General features: G+C 42.5%; 1 protein-coding gene and 1 non-coding gene across 7 annotated transcripts in view; both read right to left on the bottom strand.

Moving 5' to 3' along the window:
- LOC109422276 (uncharacterized) overlaps window positions 1-22,425 on the bottom strand; it is a 34,554-nt gene that overhangs the window by 11,287 nt on the left and 842 nt on the right. For 3 of the 6 annotated variants that reach the window (XR_009999307.1, XR_009999309.1, XR_009999311.1), the window contains exon 2: window positions 21,897-22,246. This is a non-coding gene — a transcript (uncharacterized LOC109422276). Of the gene's footprint in view, window positions 1-21,896; window positions 22,304-22,425 lie in introns of all 6 variants that reach the window. The other 3 variants (XR_009999306.1, XR_009999308.1, XR_009999310.1) reach the window with 2 other exon arrangements.
- On the bottom strand, window positions 2,646-5,768 carry LOC109402638 (uncharacterized). Its single transcript, XM_019675346.3, has one exon. It carries the CDS (start codon window positions 5,766-5,768, stop codon window positions 2,646-2,648), a length of 3,123 nt encoding a protein of 1,040 aa, XP_019530891.3.

Here is a 22,425-nt window from a genome sequence, read left to right as displayed (position 1 = left end):
AAATCACATCAAACATATTAACGGAACTTTCAGCATCAGAGTTCAAAAACTGAAGGATTTTTGCAAGTAAGTACATGAAGATTCTGGCTAAGGTGGGCGCTAGCGGAGGCGATATTTACGAGCGTCAAATCGCCTTCGACGATTTTTTTGCATTGGCCCATCAGGAGACCTTGATCAGCTGGCAACACAAATGGAGAGATGGGTAGTTGGTTGCACTCCATCATTCCACAGGTGTCGGAGAAATCATGGTTCAAAGGGTTGGATTTAGGCCACGATTTCATTCATGTAATGTGTAGGCTGATGTCCAACCACTATTTGTTGAACGCACATACCTTCCGTATTGGGCTCTCAGAAAGCAATCTCTGTGTCTGTGGCGTGGCTTACCAGGATATCGAACATGTCGTGTGGGGATGCAATGAGTATCGTGAGGTCAGATCTGACCTGCATGAAATTCTCCGGGTCCGAGGAAAACAACAGAAACCCGTTAGAGAAGTGTTGGCAGGACTTGATTTGGAATACATGAACCTGATTTACCAGTTTTTGAAACGTGTTGATGTCAGAGTTTGATGTAGTACGTTCCTTGTTTTCGTTGTCTGCCTTTTGGTTTTGTTGTTCGACCCTGTCTGTCGTCGCCCCCTTCCGATTGTCCTCTTCTTGTCGTTGTCTACCAATAATGTCCTTTCTTTTTGGTTCCGTTACAGATATGGACAATTTGTCCCATCAATGTTTTTAGTATAAGTTAGCAAATAATTTAGTTTCAAACCCATAAACCCGTCCTTCCTAATTTTATTTTATTTTTTTTTTTCAATCCCTTACCTCGAAACAGCCGCGAGCACTTCGGCTTCCCAAACTAACATAGTTTTAAGGCAGTAATACAGTCGACTCTACATCTCGATATTGAAGGGACCATCGAGATATGGAGAGATTGAAATGCAGAACAAATTCGTAATGCACACTAGATTGAAAAATGCTCCGTAACTAGGAAAAACTGTCAACAAACAGTTGTCACTTCGCTTTCCCAGAATGTTTGCACCCACGAAACGAGATCTAGCAACCTGCGAATATGGGCATATCGACAGAGAGAAAATCCAGAACAAAAACGAACGAGATCGCATCGAGATAGGGAGATATCGAGATAAGGAGATATCGACAAACAGAGAGGTAAAATGTATGCAGATTGAAGGGACCGATCAAACCATCGAGATAGGGAGAGATATCGAGATGTAGAACATCGACATGTGGAGAGTCGACTGTAAATTGTAAAATTCATCTTCTTCGAACATTAATAAATCTTATTGTCTAAATCGTTCTTTAATCCACCTCACACAATTTCTCTTGAATTCAGGAACACTTCTCATAGTTCTTATTTCAATTGGCAATTCATTAAATATTCTTATTCCACTAAAATAAATTGATTTTTGCGTACTTGTCATAGTAAATGGCACAACACGTAAATCATCACTTCGTCTAGTTGAATAATTATGTATGTTTCGTCCACGCAAAATAATATTTGTCAAGTATTCCGGCAAGAGGTTATTAGTCAATTTAAAGATTATTGTCAATACATTAAAAACTATTCGTTCTTTGACTGACAGCCATTGTAATGTGTCCAACATAACTCTTATGGGTGTATACCTGTTGCAGCTCAGAATAAACCTCATAAACTTGTTTTGCAATCTTTGCAATCTTTTCTGATGTATATCACTAGCTAAAAATATCACTGAGGAACAATAATCAATATGTGGTGCCACCAAAGTTTTATACACAAATATTTTACTCCAAAACGTCATTTGACTACTCAATCGAACTAGCATGCCGTACTTTTTCGCTATCTTTTTAATCACATTGTCGATGTGTGCTTTGAATGTCAATTTTTGGTCAATTAGGACCCCGAGGTACTTAAAGACCTCTACTCTCTCAATTTCAATTCCTTCAATATAAATTTTCAAATCTGCATAATTTAGCTGCTTCTTATTACTTATAATCATTGTCTTAGTTTTCTGAACATTTAATTTAAGTTTTTTCACTTTTAACCATGTATCCAATAATTTAATATCTTCTCTCAATTTTCTGCAAGCTGCCTCTGCATTTTTTTCTGCAACAAAAATCACTGTATCGTCAGCAAATAAATTAACATCACAATGTTTAATGGCCTTCTTCATGTCATTTATGTACAAAATAAATAGGAGAGGTCCTAACACGCTACCCTGTGGAACACCAAGTGGTACTAATTTCGGCAACGAAGTGGAATTTCCATACTGACAAATTTGCGTGCGATCAGATAAATAAGACTGAAACCACCTGAGAACGTTTCCTCCCATGCCATATTTACTCAAAGTATTCAGCATTTCCGGGCGAGAGATAGTTTCAAACGCACGTTGAATGTAAAATCAATGTAAAAACAAAAGATTTCGGCTCAGATATGCCCATGTGGGGGTGGAAGCAGTCTTCAAAATTTCCTTTGCATTGCATTGCATTGATCTAAAAAACTAGGAGCAGGAGAATGCGCGCTCCTTATTTTTCTTCTTCTTCTTCTTCTTCTTCTTTCTGGTCTCAGGCGCTCGGGCCTGACGGGTATAGGGCCAGTTGCTAAGACTATATGCCCTACTGTTATTGTCACCGGTCGACTGACCACAGCTGTGGTTTCACAAATCCAAAGCTGCTTCCTTCACGAAATCCGTAACTTCTTCATACATCTTCAAGTTTTTTGTTTTGAACAAATCGATTAGCTTGGTGAAATGTCCAAAAGTGTATTTGGCACGCATATTTTGATACTTTGTACAGTGCAGAATTAGGTGTTCGGCTGTTTCTAGTTCACCACAAGTTTCACAGTCAGGGCTATCAGTTAGTTTCATCTTGTGTCTCCAGAATTTTGACCAGTCGTGGCCAGCCATTAATCGATTAAGGAGGCGGATCTGTTGGCTAGTTAAGTTTAGCCCAACAAACCATGGCTTTAGCTTGAAGTCCTGTTGTATTTGGAAGAACTTCTGCCCTTTGTCCTTAGCATACTCTTTATACCACTCGTCTGTTCTTGATGCTTTGTTACTTTTCAGGATCCAGTATGCGTCCTTGTACGATATTTTATTTTGAAGAAAGACTTGGCCGTCCGTGGTACCTCTTTTCGCTAAATGGTCCGCTAGTTCGTTGCCGTTCACTCCAACGTGGCTGGGTATCCATTGTAAGGATACTCCCCATTGAATCGCCTTTCTTAGGATGTCGTCCAGTAGTTCTTCTCGTTCATTCTGTCCTCTCGCTAGTTCCAAGATCTCACACGCGGATCGGGAGTCCGTGTAAATTACCGCATCCGTCAGTTGGTCATCCTCTACGATATCCATGGCCACTCTGATTGCTATCAGCTCAGCTCCTGTGGTGCTCACCTCGTTTGCGAGCCTAAAGGAGATCCTCTTGTTTGTTCTTTCTACGTATACTCCGATTCCGCATTTCCGCCCTTCCTTAGAAGCGTCGGTGAAAATCCTTGTTCGTCCTTTGTATGTCCCGTTGAATGCGTAGAGTACGAGTTGTTTGAGTCGTTGTGGATTTGTGTTTCCCTTTGACATTATCAGTCCTTCCAAACTTGGACTGATTGTGACACCGGGGTATTGTGGACATTTTCTTATTATGGGCATTATAGCGTCAAACATCTGGAAATGTTTGAAGAAAACTTTTTCCATAAAGCTGATCTTATTTTCTTCTGTGTTATTTCTGATTGCTGTTCCGATAAGCTGTTGTCCAACTGCCGTTTGTTGTGCGATGTTCCGTGCTATCTCTTTTCCCGCTATGTAGTCGTGTCTAATCGCCAAGGACTCCAGCCCAGATATAGCCAGAAGTGTGTTTAATGGTGTACTTTTCGTGCATCCTGTTGCTTTTCGAAGGCTCTGATTGTTGATGACTCCTAGTCCAGTTAAGTTCGTTTTTGCTGCATTGTTGTACACCGTAGATCCATACTCCAAAGTGCTTCGAATTAATGCTTTGTGGATGTTCAGCATCGTTTCCGGATGTCCACCAGCCTTAACTCCGCTGATCACCTTAACCATGTTGAGTCTGTCGTTAACCTTTTCTTTTAGCTCCTTTGTGTGTCGTCCAAATGTGAGTGATCTGTCCAGTACTACACCTAAATAACCATGGGACCTGACAGTTTCTATAACTGTCCCGTTTATTTTATAATCGAGTGATTTGTTGCTTGCTTGGAAAAGAATTGTTTTGGTTTTTTCAGGGTTAATTGTTAGGTTGAGGGTAGTTGCTGTTTCCACAAAACTGTCCAGGTATGCTTGACCTTTTGTTTCCAACATTTCCACTGATTTAGCCGTGACAATAATGCCGAAATCATCGGCATATTGGACCAACTCTACTCCATCGACTTGAATTTCGTGCATTTGGGCCGTATATACGTTGAAAAGCGTGGGAGACAGGACATCCCCTTGTGGAAGTCCTTCGCTTATGATTCTTGTCAACTTTTTGTCATTTGTTTGGAGCACTATTTTCCTATTCATAAGGAAATTCGTGATCCAACAGTTTAATTCCGAGGGGACTCGATTCTCCGACATGATCTTCTGCAATGTGTCCACCTTGACGCTGCAGAAAGCGTTGCTGAGGTCCACAAATATGATACTCGTCAGATTTCCATCTCTCCTGTTTCCCATGATCTTGTTGATGACATATGACACACATGTGTTTGTGGACAACCCTTTACGGAATCCAAATGATTTTGGTGGAAGTATATTCCTAGCTTCCAAAACGACTTTAAGCTCTTCCAATACCGCTGTATTTACAACTTTGGTACAAGTTGGAACCAGGGATATTGGTCGTTTTCCCTCTAACGTCGACTGATCCTTTCCGATTTTTGGAATGGCCACGACCTTTATTGTTTTCAGCATTTCTCCAGGATAACCTCTTCGCCATTGTCCGTTGAGATCCTCCAGTAGTATCTGCACTACCTCAGGTTGCAATTGTCGAAGCATTCCGTACGTAATCTTGTCTTCTCCGGGTGCAGAGTTCGAATTTTTAGATTCGATAATGTTTTTCCACCTTGGTTCATCGAGAATGTCGTAGGTAGCAAACGATCCTCCTAGACCGCTCGTATCTACCTGGTTGTTTTGACCAAAATGTAGATCCAGAAACTTTTCTGCTAACTCCGAGTCGTCCAAAAGCAAATTATTTTCCTTCCTGTGGGCTTTTTTGCCTGTTAGCCTCCCGATTTTCTGCCAAAGTTCTTTGGAACTGGTTAATGGACTTATTTGTTCTACGAATTCCTTCCACTTGGCTTCCTTTTCCACCTTCTTCCGCCTCTGGAATAGAGCCGACGCTTTTTTGAATTTTATCAAATTTTCCAAACTGCCAACTTTGTTGAATTCTCTTCTTGCTTGGGTTTTCGTTTTCCACGCTTCCTCTACCTCCGGTGACCACCAGTATTTCGGCGTCCGTTTATCACGTTTTCTGCTATTCTTGTAGATTCGTTGCACCTTTCCAGTTAGATCTTCCCAGGAGCGAACCTCCGTGTGGTCCAAGGTCGTTAGTTGGTCGTAAATTTTCTTCCTGTTGTATATCCATTTGTCTCCTTTTGATGACTGCTCGTGATTCGCAGCGATTTGTATCGCCATGTGCTCGCTACCCACTCCATACTCCAGTACCGTCCATTGGAGCTCTCCGTACAGATCGGCAGAGCAGAGTGATACGTCAATTGCTGTGCTTCGTCTGTTCAGTTGTACGGGTACAAATGTGCTCTGTCCGTCGTTCAGAACCAGCCAGTTGTATTGGTTCACCAACTCCATAAATATACCACCTTTTCTATCGCAGCTTGCGTTTCCCCATGCGATATGGTGAGCATTCCAGTCACCGCCTATAATAACTTTTCTGTAGTTTCTCAAGGATTCAAAAATTTTTGTGATGTCTTCTTCGAAATCTTCAGCTGTAACTGATGGAGCTAGATATACGGATACTACTACGATTTGGCTCTTTGGTATAGCAATTGCTACTGCCTGACTATTCCCTGACAAATTATCGATTACCACCTTCCTATAGTTAAAACTGTTTTTTATGAAGATCGCTGATCCACCATAACCATCCTCTCGCGAATCAAAAACACTATGATATCCTGATATTTTATAACGAGTACTAGTCTCATATAACTCTTGAGTCCACGTTTCCTGTAACAACGCTACTGAATAGTCTTCCCCTATCAACACTCTTTGTAACTCCTCTCTATGTTTTTTCAAACTTTGGATATTACACTGTATTATTTTGATTTTACCCTCCATTGAGACACTTATTTTCTTATTTATTTCCCTAGTTGATACGGTTTTCAATTAACTCTAAATTATCGTTTGCTTTAGTTCAAAATGCTTCTGTACTGCTTGCTTTACTTTTTCCTTCATTTCGCAGCTGACACTTTCGTCACTGATAAGCTCCGAATAGAAGCTCATGGCTTTGTTTTGGTATTTGTTGGTAACACTTGCTTCAATGTTCCTTCTGTTGTCCTGCAACATGGTCTTCCATTTCTCCATCTCGTACACCTTGTGCGGGTTGTGCAATGCAACTCCGTTCTCTTCTTGGTTGATTTTCGACGTGCCTGACGGCCCAGGCAATGGCTCTGGGGAGTCCATCGTTGATTCCGTAGTTGCTGGTCTCTTTCGCTTGTTCTGGGGTTTCTTCTTTTTCTCCGTGTACAGCTTCACCGCCGGTGTGATTGGTACTCTTGGGTTGTTCGTTTGTTGCCATTGTGCTTCCAGATCGCTGCTTCCCGATAATGTTTCCGCCAATGTCGGCATATCTTGCAGTGAGTTCAGTGGTTCAAAGATGTTGTTCGAGGTGAACGATACCATCTCTCGTGCTTCGACGAACGTGTAGTTCTTTTTCGCCATTATGGATTTTATTTGCTCCTGTCGTAGTCGCTCTGGGCAACCAACGCTTCCTGTGTTGTGTGGTTTTTTGCAATGCAGGCATTTCTTTTGTTGTTGGCAGTTGTCGTACGGTTCCTCTTCGTGTCGCTCGCTGCATGTCTGACATCTCCGGAAACCCTTGCAGTTTTCAGCTTTATGGTTGTACCTCAAGCACTTTTTGCAGAAAACAACTTTCTGCACAAACGGTTGGATTTTGCTTACACAGCAAAACAGTCTAACTCTTTCTGGCAGTCGGCTCGCTCGGAACGTGATTGAAACTCGGTTTGACGGTTGTTTCTCTCCATTGACGTAGCGGTTTAGACGGTAAACGTCGACGACAGGAACTTCGCTCTGAAGGTCCGTGAAGATCTGTTCAGTGGTGATGTCGTTCGGGATTCCTGCTATTACTCCTGATATGCAAACGACATGCTTTGGAATGTACGCCGTGTACATACCATTTTCGTTGTTGATGAATTCCACGATAGCATTCGCCTTGATGTAGCTGTTGAACACAACCATGATTTTGTTTCTACCGATCTGCTTCATGTCGATGATGTGGTTCTTGTATCCCTGCAGTCCACGCAGCATCGATCCCAGCGAGAATTTGTTAATTCGTCCTCCTTGTGGTCCTTGTTGTGGTCCACCTCGCAGCTCGAAGTAAACACGGTATGGTGCCTCGTCCCTGATGGTGTATTCAAACTTCACTCGTTGTTTGTTTTGCCTCCCATTTTCGTCACTCCTTCCACTTCTTCCTCCGGTATCCGGAGGGTCTTCTATCTCCCCCATAACCTCACTTCACTCTTCTTCTTCTTCTACCAAGATGGCGCTTTTTTTTTTCACGGGAAAGGATTGATTTTGTTTGCTTCAAAATCACTTATTTTTCTTTTATATCACTATTTCTTCGCTTTTTCTATCCCTGCTACTACTCTCCTGATAAATTTTAACACTTTTGGTAATCTTCACAGCCTTTTCTTCCTCGCAAAAATCTGGTTTTTGCTCCTTATTTTTCAAATCAGCATTGCCATGACTTGTGCCTATCATTTCGATGAAAATACTGCATCATTGATGCAAATCATTTATCAAATCCTCACACTAGCTGAAAGAAGAAAAGCTAGCAAACATATATGGTGGTAGCTAGGATCCTACGGTGGTTGGCCTAGTAACCAGCAACGTTGTGTTGGTGACAGCTGAAAATCTTTATTGACACCGAAGCTTTCCCACTTGCGGTTGAGGTTGAAGTTCAGTTAGGTAGGAATTTGATTAATGTTATACAAAACGAAAATGTGCTAATTTTCACATTTTCCAGCAATCGGCGAACTTTGAATATCTGGATGATTAAAAAAAAATATTGGACTTACAAACAAGTGGGGTGGTTACAGTTCGTGAACCGCTTCTGGAAGCTCCCTTCCCGCATCATGAGTTAGCGAGTTCGGACGTTTGACCCAAGTCCCAACCTGTTTTTTTGAGGCCGCCAAAAGTTACTATCATTATACTGCCGTGTGCAGCATAGCTGTCCCATGTTAATAGGGACTCTCATAGAACAAGGGAGAACTATGCTGCACACGGTAGTATAAAGAATACAGATTTTTTTGTTTTCCATTAACAGCAGCAATAAATTATTTATCTGTGTGAATCGTATTACTATTAGTTTTAATTAAATATAAATACTTGGGGAAAATCTCTGTTTTCTTTGTTCACTCTATAACCACCAGTACACTTCACTGACTCTTATGGCCAATTTCTTCACCCTGGCTTAAGCGTTAAACCAGGCTCAACTATATGGGTAAGCCTGGCTTACCGGTTAAGCCGAGGTGAAGAAATCGACCCTTAGGGAAGGAAACAGATTATAGCGCAAACTGTTTTGCGTTATGCCACCGACGGTAATCTCTCTTGTAATCTGGTCAGTAAATAGGTGGACACAAGCAACGCCTAGGTTCTTTAATGGGTTATTTTTAATGACTTCCCCTGAGTTCAATTCTTGGGATTTGCGTTAGCTAACACTTTCCTCAGCTAAAACCAGTGAATCAAAATTCAACCATCGCGCAACAATAATGACAATGTCGCAACCCGTATTTGTTGCGACAAAACAACCCATGTGACATAAGTTTGTCCCAACTTGAAAATAATGGGATTAATATCGTACACCACGAGTTTAGAGATTTTTAAGCCTTGCATTGCGATTTTCGAACGGTAACTTCGAGTCGGTAAACACTGCAACTCTGGTGAAGCTCTATCATCAAACAGTTTCGACTTTGGGTTAGTAATAATTGATTATTCACGAGTTGAAAAGTACGCAACAAATTCAGCTTCCGTTTTGTCTGCAACAAAAAATTTCGAGATCATGTCATTATCTGTCACCAGTAGGGATAAAGACTAATCGTCGCACCTTCTTTGTTGCTTGTTTTGTGCCTCTTTTGTCTGACAATTTTCTTCACTGGCTAAAACATCCTAATGTTCGATCCAATCGGATCCATCTTCCATTACCTAACTCTTCAGGATGCGCGCCGTTGTAAAAAGTACAACAATATCAAAAAAAACCTCGCTCCTCGTATTCAGCGCGAGCGCGAGTGCAGTTTAAAGGTCATACAGGCGCGCGTCCTAAAAGATTAAAAATATTGGTTACTTTTTGGTATCAGTTTCAATAATTGATACTTCTTCCTGCATACTTCTTCTATGCATACGAAAGGTATAGATTTAAGCTAGGTAAGTATAATAATACAGTCGCCGTTTATTACGATTTACAAATGGACGCATTAAAGTGAACTGAGGTGCGAAATGCAGTGCAACAATGCATTTCAAGGCCTTTTCGAATATTCAGGATGACATTACTTGAACATCAGAAGCATTCGAGTTAAATGCCTACCGTTAGTATGAAATGATTTGCATCAATGATGCACTATTTTTGGTCAAAGGAGCATAAGAGCAATAAAATGCGAAGATTTGAATTGATCACCAAGTTTGAACTTTTCCAAAGCTTGCTTTTTAAAACTCGCGCTCGCAATGATGATCTTTGAAGACTGTTTAGCTAAAAAAATGATCGTGTCAAAATTTGAAGTCCGTATCTCAAGGCTAAGTGGTCCCTCAAGGGGCCTAAAGTTGTCAAAAATTGTATGGGATCAACAAAACATGAAATTTTTGACGTAGGACTACGTCTCTCTTTTCTATACCGGGTGTCATTCTAAATTTTCAGAAATCAGCCGCGTTACGTTTAAAGTGGAGATTTTGAGCGTTAATAGCTCAGCCATTTCTTGTTGAATTTTCAAAATTTTGGCACCAATCGATTGCAAATCTTTACACCAATTATGTCCAATAATAATATTTGCTGTTTTTCAATAACAAACTATTGAAAAATTGGGAAAAGTGAACCCATGTTTATTCCAGCCAATCACGATCGAGCACATTTTGGAGCACATTTTGGATGCTCCCGTCGAATATAAAAGCTACTGCTTCTTCGCATCTTCCCTCATTTGCCTTTGTCGTCTCGAGGTGAACGCATCGAACGAGAGCTGCCCACTTTCTTCGTTTGCGTTTTCGCTCATTATTCTTTGACGGCCGTGTTGGCTCGGCGTCGGTGGTTGTCGGCAAGGGTGCTGTTGCACATTCGCCTTCTAACCGTCTAACGCGGCAGACGAAGGAAAGAATACGTTTCATCGATTGCTCGGCGGTGGTGGCAGAGGCAGCAAAATCCACAGAAAGATCAGCGACATACGAATTTGCGAGTTGCGTCGCTGTCCTCGGGGCTCGGTCCTTTCGCCGATTGATTGGCGGTGGCGCATTGATGATAGCATCAGGAACATCCAGGGCAACAAGCGGCGGGCCAATTTTCGACGGCGTTCAGCATTCAGCACGGAGGAATCCAACACGCATTGCGTGGCATGATAAATTCATGTCATTTTTTGTCTAAAATCTTTCAATATTCAATCGGTTCTTTTCAGGACCATAGAAAATTATTCATCAAGAGTTGTGAATCAGATAATAATTTCATTCCATCATGGATCGGTAAAAGTGTGGTGCAACCGAAAAGTGAAAGATTGAATGCTTGGTGGCCCCGCAAGAATGATGATGCCGGCCACTAATGGTTCCATCCGGAATTTATCAACCCTATCCGAACCATTTTTCGTGAAACATCGATAAATTATAACGTTGTTCGAGTTAAAATGATCTTAACCTTACAATATTTTGATTACTTTATTCGTTAAATGGAAATTTTCTCATTTCTCGGTTGATTAACCGTTTCAAGCGTCTGGTGCATGCGGGGCGGGTCATGCAAATAAAATATACTGAAAAGCCAGCCGAATGGGAGGAGCTTCATCTGCTAATCTAGGGCATAAAAGCTGCTCCCTCTGATTTCTTTCGTCATTTTCGTTGGATCAGTCAAGCAGGGTGGATGTCACCTCCACACCTGAGCACTACCCATCGGCGACTCTCGGCTATCGTGCTGATAGCGTCATGAATCTTATCCACGGCAGAAAGCGGCCTACCAATTTTCGGTGGCATCCTGCAGGATTAGCACGGAGAAAACCAACACGCATTGCGTGGCAAGGCGGTTTCATGCCATTTTCTTCCTGAAATCGTTACTTTATCAAACGGTCCTTATCAGGATCACCAAAAAATGATTCTTCAAGAGTTGTAAATCAGATAATTTTACTCCATCAATCGAGAAAAGTGTGGTTCACCCGAAAAATGAATGATTGAATTCCGGCCACTAATGGTTCCACCCAGAATTCAGCAACGCATTACCCTATCAGAACTATTTTCCGTAAAACATTGTTTAACTCCAACAATTTTCGAATTAAAATGATCTAAATCATCCAATATTTTGTTTACTTTAACGCTTAATGAATTTTTTTTTCCATTTCTGGGTTGATTAATCGTTTGAAGCGTCTGAAGCAGGCGGGGCGGGCCATGCAAATGAAATATTCTGGAAAGCCAGCCGAATGGGAGGAGCTGCATCTGCTAATCTAGGGGTATAAAAGCTGTTCCCTCTGATTTCTTTCTGGATTCCGCCAGACTGAAAAAATGTCGAATGTCGGGTTAAAGTCGGGTCAATTTTTATCGAATGTTGGGCCACTGTTGGACCAACATCGATCAACTATTGGGTCTATGTTAGGTTTGGTGGCTAAAATCAAAATAGGTGAATGATAGGTTGATGTCGGGTTTGACGTCATCAACTATGGTAAAAGCTTTAAACCTACAACACCACAAATTTATGCTTCCTAGCTGGGGCTCAATTGAATGATGTGCCTTGACTGAGGCTGGAGCTGAAAATTAGTAAAAGCTCGAGATCAGTCTTACCCAACCAATCACAATCAAGCATAGTTCTGTGAGGCGACACGACGAAACTTATATAAGTGGTGCACACACTCATTTCGATCATTTCATCGGCACACACAGCAGCGGACGGACAGCACCGAGCGGCAGCAAGATCCCAAAAAAGATCCGCTTCAACGGATGAGCAAGCGGGTGGCACCGCCCTCTGTCCAATGAAGCCTCGATTCTTTTCGGATCCATCGGCAGTGGAGGCAGTAGCGGAAGCAACATCCAAAGAAAAATCCGCCTCGGCAAACGAAAATTCGATTGGCGTCACTTTTCGTTTCCCGGGGCCCCGATTCTTTCATGGATTCCCGGCGGCAGCAGCAGCGAGATCCCAAAAAAGATCCGCTTCAACGGATGAGCAAGCGGGTGGCACCGCCCTCTGTCCAATGAAGCCTCGATTCTTTTCGGATCCATCGGCAGTGGAGGCAGCAGCGGAAGCAACATCCAAAGAAAAATCCGCCTCGGCAAACGAAAATTCGATTGGCGTCACTTTTCGTTTGCCGGGGCCCCGATTCTTTCATGGATTGCCGGCGGCAGCAGCAGCGAGATCCCAAAAAAGATCCGCTTCAACGGATGAGCAAGCGGGTGGCACCGCCCTCTGTCCAATGAAGCCTCGATTCTTTTCGGATCCATCGGCAGTGGAGGCAGTAGCGGAAGCAACATCCAAAGAAAAATCCGCCTCGGCAAACGAAAATTCGATTGGCGTCACTTTTCGTTTGCCGGGGCCCCGATTCTTTCATGGATTGTCGGTGGCAGCAGCAGCAAGATCCCAAAAAAGATCCGCTTCAACGGATGAGCAAGCGGGTGGCACCGCCCTCTGTCCAATGAAGCCTCGATTCTTTTCGGATCAATCGGTGGTGGCGGCATGGGTGGCAATGAATTATACCAAAATGGTTCTTTTAAGGGCCCCAAAGCTTCCGAAAGAGTTATTTGGAGCATTATTCAATTATTTCTAAAAATTCAACTAATTCTAATTTTTATAGTTAAGTTTATCGATAAAGTTTAATTTTTATACTAAATATACACCGCTGTATATTTGGTATTTGAAATTCCAAATTTACTGTCAATGTCATTCCAATCGAGTAGGATACCTGTCAAATGCGCTTTAAGGTTGAAGGATTCGTCATTGACATAATCGTCATCATTGAAAGTTCGAAAGCAGTTTTCTCATTCTAAACTGAAATTTCAGCAGTGAAAATAAGTTCACTGTACTCCAATCTTCAGCCGCAATACAGTGAATACATTTTCACTGCGGAAATTTCAGCTTTGTACGAGAAAACTGCTTTCGAATTTTCAATGATGACGATTATTTCAATGAAGAATCCTTCAACTTTAAAGGCATTGCTCGGCAGCATCATCGTCATGATACGGGAATCATCATTACCAGCAACAATCGCCAGATTTCGAGTCTTTAGCATATAGTGATTTTACTCTGCCGTTATTTTTGCTGAATAGATACACGTTTACTTCATCTGTGAGCCCCAAATTCTTTATTATGCGTTAAAAATTAGTCCTACGTCAACATTGCGGTTATGTCTCAGACATTACACACTCCTAGTTTTTTCGACGAAAAAATACGCTATTCTACTAAAACCGGTGATTTTAGGACCCTTAAGGGCCAAAAATTTGCTTAGATTTGCGATATCTCTACTCGTTTTTGAGTTATTGAACAAAATAGGGTAAGTTTCCTTCGGAATCTAAAAAAAATGTCAAAAATGCTGATTTTTCAGTTGTTTTTTGTCAATATCTTGGAAACGAGTAGAGATATCGCAAATCTAAGTACATTTTTGGCCCTTTAGGGTCCTAAAATCACCGGTTTTAGTGGAATAGCGTATTTGTTTTGTCGAAAAAAATTTCATGTTTTTTTGGTCCCATACATTTTTTGACAACTTTAGGCCCCTTGAGGGACCACTTAGCCTTGAGATACGGACTTCAAATTTTGACCCGATCATTTTTTAGCTAAAACGATCATTTTCCACAAACGAACTTATAACATTTCTAAATTTTGCAAAATAAGGGACGGCCTAGTACACATCCTGGGGTGGCTGTCGATAGAGACGTTTAATGCGCCAGAAAAGTTGCCTGGGACTTGACAAACCTTTCATTTAACGAACTCTCGACACCTGGCCAGGTCCTTACGATCAGCGGGGATGGGGAGGAAATGTTGGTTAGATATCTACTCAGAATGTGTCCAAGAACTTGGCCCACTTCATAGATATCTGGAGTTGGAAATTGGATAGGGTTTAATGGGGTGCTTTCCTTGGCGAAAAAGCGTATAAGAAATTGTTATGGTTTAATCATTTACCTGGTTACCACTGAAAAAGTAAACATTAGCATGAGGCAAGTCGCACAAGTTTCGTAGGCAGTACAGCCCTAGACCATAGTTATGAGGATTGCCTCCTTCCCGTCGGATACCAAAAAAACAAAAATTGGAGACTTATCTCTGACTTCTCGACAAGACTGACACAATTCTCCAACAGTCGAGAGTTGTCCTGGCCTCGTCCTTGCGACTGCTGAAGAATATGGAAGGATGGCTAGTTAGACACCTAAGAAAGATGTAGAAAGTTCTACGACCTCTCAGGCCTAGGTGTCAAGGGGATATGGGTGTTGTTCTAGGTGTTGTTAGTTGAAGGGTACTCCAAAGGACGTAGAGTTAGAAGCAGTAGCACAAAAAACGCTCGTTGACGATGCGACTCCGAATAGTTGTGACACTTATTAACACAGCCTACCTGATTGAAAATAAATGGAATTGTGCGCATCGACTCGTGTTGAAAAAATCATCATTTTGCAACTTGTTGCATAAATAACTATTTTTATCTTGGTGTATTACCCCCTTAACCAAAAAAATGTTACACCTCTAAAAAGTACTTAAAAAACTATGAAACTCCTCCCAAGACACCAAATGGCTATAACCAATAGTTTTGCCGCAAAACCCAATGTCCCACTTTTTTGAATTCGTCCCACTGTGCGTTGCTTCGTTGTATCTTCGCTTTAAGGTGACTTGGTGCATCACAGAATTTTCATAGGAATCATTGACTTTTCAATTTTCAATGATTGTTTGCCTCGCGTTTTTGAAGTGATAAAAAACGGGCAATTCTGCAGTCACGCAGCTGAAAAAGTATCATCACACTCACCACGAGTGAGCATATGGGATGATTCATTTTCATCCAAATTTGCGCTTTGGTAACTGAGTTTTATCACTTTGAAATTTCGAGCGAGATTTCAATGATGCTGATGACGCACTACGCGTCGTTAATACTAATATTCCTTGTCAATTTCTTGATTTTGCTTTGGCTGACCAAGCCATGTGGGAAATTACACTGTTGAAAATGCTTTGACATCCATGTGCACAACAGAACACGTGCTCGATGAACAAATTGAGATTTGAAATTATGAAAAGAAATCCACGTACTCCGGTGAGACTCGAACTCACGACTCCCAATTCGCTAGACGGGCGCTTCTATTCCTTCAAGCTACGGAGTCACTCGACTATCTCCGTCGCCAGCAGGCCTAGAACTGAACTCGATTCCACAATCGCACATGGTTATCTTCTTTTCACAATCCAAACCCCCTTCGGATGGGATTAGATGAACATCTAACACATTGTCTGTTGTGCACATGTATGTCAAAGCGAGAGAGGAAGTTATTTTTAATTGTCGAGAGCTTCGGGCACTGCCTCCCAATCACTTAAGCTGCTAGTACACAGGGTCAAATATTTGTCCGAAAAGAAACCAATGCTCAAACATCTTGTTTGACTCGATCAAATTTTCATTAGTGTCAAACTGATGTTGTTTCTTGAGTTCTTTCCTTGTCAAATATTTGACCCTGTGTACTACTGGCCTTATTGGTATGGCAATTAGTGTGCAGTCGGACTCTCGACGGGTCGGTCCTCGGCCGACCGAATACGGTAAGGGTGACCGTAGCACCTTACAAATGTCAATTTCTTGATTTTGCTTTGGCTGACCAAGCCATGTGGCATTTTCAACAGTGTAAATGACTTGGTCCGGCAAGCCCATAAACATCCATTGGTAGACGTATTGTCTAGTGAAAAGACAACGCAGATGGGCGAAAGCCAGGGGATGCGTTGATAATAGCAGAATAAATACATGTCAAACAGTATATCAAACGATCAGATTTGATTAGAAGATTCAATTCTTGCATTATAAATGAAAATTGGAACTTTTTACATCAAGAAAAATCAAGAAATAGAGCGTAACGGCACACCATCGCAAAAAATGACGAATTTTGACTTAACGCCAAGAAATATGCTACTTTCCCGAAACAGTTTTCAAAGTTTCAAGTACCTATTATTAGAATAATATGAGTAATTATATTCATTTTGATGCAAAAATAATCAAAATCTACAGCAAGAACACTGAAATATCGTTCAATGAAGTTCAAAAGCCGCGGTGTAGAAGTTCTTAGAATGTGTTTATGCCGTTTTTCTTTTTGAACCTGGGTTGGAACTGAATCGGTGGAAAATGTGTAAACAAACAAATTGCAGCGCAAGCGAATCCAAGTCGGGTTGGGGTTGAAACTGTGATCTGATTCAGTTCCAACCGAGGTTCCAACCCAGGTTGGAACTGGATAACAAAGAAAAACGGCATAATAGGTATGACATGACGGGTCGAAAACACTGAAGCCGCGCACGCGACACAGCGACGATGATGAGATGCAACTTGCGCCGGAGACTTCAACGAGTCTGCAAGCGACAAACTCAATGCATAATGCGTGGCAGTTGGTAGCGTAGCAGTGCACCGTATAACTTTGCCTGATGGCATAGCTCCGGCATAGCTCATCAGAGGAGTCGAAGGGTCTGGCTTCGGTCCATCATTTGCACCCTTTATTACTGAATGCAAATGTGTGCACTGCACAAAGAAAGCAAAAGAGAAAAATTGCATGTCGGCGTGGGAAAAGAAATGTGTTTGAAATACATTCCGAATAGGTAAAATGGAAAAAAAAACAGCAGAATCAAGTTTATCGCAGGCATTGTATTATGACGGCCACTGTGCTTATTTGGGCTGCAAAACGGGGTGTCGAAAAGGAGAGCGTCCAACATAGCTCTGGTCCTCACAAGTTCCTACCTCATGCTTCCACGGGTCAAGCGATGACAAAGACCGCCAGCTAAGAGTTGTGTGCTTAGTTGGTAGTGCATCCTGGGCACTGTCCTTCTGACTTCAGCTAGATTGAGGAGGTACGACCCGAGCGTCTGTTCACCAAGGAGGTGCGGCTCAAACAGCGTCTGTTCTGGCATCCAGCGGCTGAGTATGAAATGCTCCTCCACCGGAAGCTATACCTAAGGTGGCAGCCCCACCATGGTGGATAGGGACCTTAGGTGAACAACCTACTGTTTCCGAAACCCAACAAACCGTTACTGAAACCTAAAATAAAAGATTACGAACTGATTCAGCAGCAACGACTTTTAGCGCGAAACTTGGAACTTGGAATGTATTAACCCTGGCCCAGCAGGGTAAACTGGCACAACTAGCCAATGAGGCATGCCGTATGAAGCTTGAGATCCTAGGACTGAGCGAAGTCCGTTGGCCGAACTTTGGAGAACACAGATTAGCGTCGGGTCAAATTCTGCTATACTCTGGCCTACGAGGTGAACACGCTCCTCGCCACCGTGAAGTTGGTGTCCCGTGTCAACACCGAAGTTCCATCATTGCAGGAGATAGAAACATGAAATCGAACAGAGCCCCAGGGGTCGATCACATATCAGCTGAGATGCTCAAAGCTGACTCCGTAGTATCCGCACAACTATTCTGCAAAATATGGAAACTCCCAAGTTACGGTAAAGATGGGCGTGGCCGGGAATAATGACATTTGTACTTTTGGTATTCTTGCATAAGATTGGAGCAAAGTTAACTCCCCGGCCTTGTTCCGAAAAGCAATCCGGGCAAGATTAGCAAAAGGTACATGAATGTTGTTAGTATCCAATCTACGAAGCATACCGTAACTACGCTAACGCTAACTATTCTGCAACATATGGGAAACCGCGACATTTCCGGCCGACTGGATGCAAGGCGTCTTAGTAAAGGTGCCCAAAAAGGGTGACCTGACTGCAGTGATTCAGGTTCATGTGCGTTACCTGCACTGTGATTTGTTCACTACGGCTGCCTGTTATTGACGAATGTCATGGAACAAATCAAACACGTGGGTGGATTCGTGAAGCCTTGTGCCTTATGGCCTTCGGCGCCGCATGGTCTGCACAGCTTGCTTCTGTCAGGGCCTTTACAGTCCCATCACCTGTGTCCTGGTTCCAGACACCTGAAACAAATCTCCGGTGGCTCATGCAAGGTCAGTTTGCATACTGACCAGCTCATCTTCAGCATCTTTACTTTAACGGACTTGTTTGCGTCCTCCACAGGTAGGGTCTGGGACCATTTGCGCAGGAGCACCTGTTTCGGGCACTTCCCTAATAAAAATGTATTATACACTGCTGATATCATTCCCTGTATGATTAAGATGATAGCCCGAAAGGGTTGTTAAGGACAAACTTCTTAACATCCCGCTTTAACAGTGCATCAAAACTTCAAACGCACAAATCTCAAGAAGCAAGCTTCAGACAACAAAGTATTCTATTATTCTGTTCTTGCTCACTTGTAATAAGTCTAAAATAAGAAGATCAGGTGCGCTGGTTTTGTTTACGATGAGATTTGTGCCCTCGAAATCGTGAGTAGGTGCCAAAGTCGGCCATTGTGGCGGCCATGTTGGGATTCTAACAAGTCTGTCCTTAACACCTATGTGCCTGAGCCTCATTTTGCACCCAATCTCAAAACTTCAAAAATCTGATTCTCAGCCGTTTCTCAACGAAAGTCAATGAAATTTTGACAGTTGATCACAAAATCCTTTAAGTTTATGTAACCGGGATCATGGTTCCGGATTTTTCCGTTGTTCCGGATTTATGGCCGGGGGTACTGGGGTAACCTCCTTATCAGATAGAGGTGCAACCTATAATTTGCCTTCGAAAACTAGCTTGCGGCATATCAAACTTCATGATTTTGCAAAACAAGAGTATTGGACCATGTTTCTAGAGATTTCAGATACACTGGCCACTCCTCTGGATGTTCCGAATAATGGTGCCCCAGGGATGTGGTCACTTACTGACCAATTATGAAACCTAGCTTGCGACATACCAAAGTTTGCGGTTTTGCAAAACAAAAGTATTGGACCATGTTTCCAGAAATTTCGGATATACTGGCCACTTCTCCGGATATTCCGGAAACTTGGTACCCCCAGGGAAGTGGCCACTTTCTGCCCGACTTTGAAACCTAGCTTGCGACATATCAAACTTTATGATTTTGCAAATCAAGAGTATTGGACCATATTTCTAGAGGTTTCGGATACACAGGCCACTTCTCCAAATGTTCCGGATCCTGGTGCCCCCAGGAAAGTGGCCACTTTCTGACCAGTTCTGAAACCTAGCTTGCGACATATCAAACTTCATGATTTTGCAAAACAAGAGTATTGGGCAATGTTTCTAGAGATTTCGGATACATTGGCCACTTCTCCGGATGTTCCGGACCCGGCTGAGAATCAGATTTTTGAAGTTTTGAAATTGGGTGCAAAATGAGGCTCAGGCACATATATAGGTTTAAGCACGTTGTATGATATTTTTCTATTAGGGTTGCTGTTAACTCAGTCAGTTTTGAACCGATTGACTTGATTTTTAAGACACGATCAGATACGCACAGTATCTAACCACAGACAAACAGACGTAACACAATTGACAAACTTATAACAGCAAGTGCCCAAAATAGGTGTCCCTGCCCAAATGGTCCCTGATCCTACCCTGGCTACCTGTGTCCCTGCCAGGCCCTTCCGTAGCCGAACGATTGCGGTGGCCACCTGCACCTCGCACCTTTGCCGCAGTGCCGTGACGATTTCATCCGCTTCGGTGATATCTTATAGGTTCTTACTTTCAGAGTCGCCTCCGCTGTAAGAGCCCTCACCTCGACCCCTTCACTAAGTTTTGTAGGCGGCGCCTTTGCCGCGTTTGAGCATTTGACCAGTACGAGTACGTCTAATGCTGCGCACGTCGGCTCCTAGATCCACGAGCTTGGCGTCGCTTCGCGTTGCCTTCAAGACGTCGGAATACTTAAAAAGTTCGGTCTTGATGACGAGCGCGTCACCTTTCTCTCGCTTGGCACCTACCTTTCTACGTCTTCTTGGTTTGGCGTCCCTAATCTCCTCAACTAGCGTTTTTTTCATCTTCCGCTCAAGTTGCATCCAAGGGGGGTCCTTCCCTTGGTGCGCCCTACTCGGTGGTTGCTGGGGCTGGGGGGCAAACATCGGTCGCAACCCCCTGTTCCCTTCCATCCGGGACGGGTTAGCCTTTCCAGGCCCACGCTTCCCAGCTTTCCGGGTCGCCTGGCTGGGGTCCGACTTGCCGGAATTACTGCCGACCTTCGCGGTTAGTATCTGCCTAGCCTTGCGGATACCGCCAGACAGCTCCTTACCTGATGGCTGCCTCAACCGCTTCTGCGAGTGCTTATCAAAAGCAGTCGCATCTGCCACACCTTTTGGGCTTCCTGCGAAAGCAAAGGCCTCCGTCTGGGTAGACTTGGTAACCTTTGATTTCCCTGGTTCTGCCGGTGCAGCAGTTTTCACGAGTCTCTCGTGATCTTTCTTGGCATCGTGCATCGACTTACGATGTCGCACCAGGGCTGTTTAAGCACCATTCTTATGTTAGAATTCGTGGACGCAAAGTCGATGATCTTGCCAAGCTGATCAGGAGGAAAAGGAGTTAATATTAATGATGAACTTCATACGGGCCCGAACAATCACTAATAAATCACATTTTTTTTACAATTTACCTCGTGTTGCCAAAATCGGTAAGAAACTGTATTTACATATTTTTATCTAGAACTATCAAGAAATTGAATGGGCTCCTCTTGTTCAGATCAATGGACACTTCTCAGTATCTGTTTCATCCATATGTCAATACAAAACTCGACGTAGAAGCGTCTCTACTGCTGAAGAACATCCCTTAGGATGATTCCAGATCACCATAATTTTATATTTTTCACAAATCTAACTTAATAAAAACCCTGTAAATAACCATGGTTTTCAAGTAGCTTCTATTTTTTATTCAAGATTTAGTTAGAACAGTGATTATGAGATTAGTTCATTGTGAATATGGAAATGGTTATCCTCTTTGTAGCTGGCAGCTGCCTGCGTGATTAGCAAAGATCGTGGACACAGCAACGATGACATGACCTGCGATATGTGTCGGAGACTACAGCGACCTATTAGCGACAAACTCAATATTCATAATGCGTAGCCTGGAACATTTCTTGAGAGGTTATTTTCTGGCCAAAGCCTACGGTCCATACAAATAAAAAAAAAATGTATGAACAAAGGTCTATAGATGAGAGGGGGGTGGTCTTATTTCTGAGATGGCCAAAAATAAGTCTACGTAGTTTATGGACAGCGCCTAAGATCTACATACTATAGTTAAAAATAATGTATAAGTCTATTTATTTTAACTCATTGCAACCAAAATAGGCGACTGTCCAAAACTGATGTTCTACCGTATTTATTGTAACTACTCATATACGATCTGGCAATCAGATCTGAATTTTAATTGGTCTTCATATATTCATGGCTAAACAATACCAGTAAAGACAACACATCAATGAGAAATGATCATTACGTTTAAGTTTTGCGATTGAGCTGTACGCTCACTGATATGCCTCTTACCTATAGGATATCCAAGACAGACAGTGGTGCAATTCCTGAGTGTTTTTCTGTCTTGGTCGATGAACTCATCTCTCGGGTTGTGTCGTGTTTGTCATTTACATGCAACTTTCTTCGTTCCACCACGCGCTGTCGTGCTACATGGAATCTAGTGTAGTTATCGTTGTCTTCATCAGTCAAAGAGACTGCACTTCATTTGAGTATGGGAAAATGGCACCATGCAAATGGCAGTATTGTTGCACCGTTTTTCACTTTTCCACTGAAACACTTATGAAGGGTCATTCAATGCCCTCGTTTACTTGCTCGTTTATTTAGACTTTCTTGCACCACTTTTAGGTAATGACTTCTGTGATCTAAAGATACACTTTTAATCATATAAATCAGAAACTTGTCTTCCTTTCAGTGTAGCACTAAATCAAAACGAGTATTAATTCACTTTATTCCGACGTTTCCACCCTTTCGACTGGACCTTCTTCAAGGCACAAGAAACTTGTACTGTGCCTCGAGGAATGCCTTAAGCTTTGGCTTCGTT

Source organism: Aedes albopictus, chromosome 3, assembly GCF_035046485.1.
Source record: "Aedes albopictus strain Foshan chromosome 3, AalbF5, whole genome shotgun sequence".
In the NCBI taxonomy this organism is placed as follows: domain Eukaryota; kingdom Metazoa; phylum Arthropoda; class Insecta; order Diptera; family Culicidae; genus Aedes; species Aedes albopictus.
Note: the sequence above shows the minus strand (reverse complement) of the source record. Positions and strands in the feature narration are given on the sequence as shown.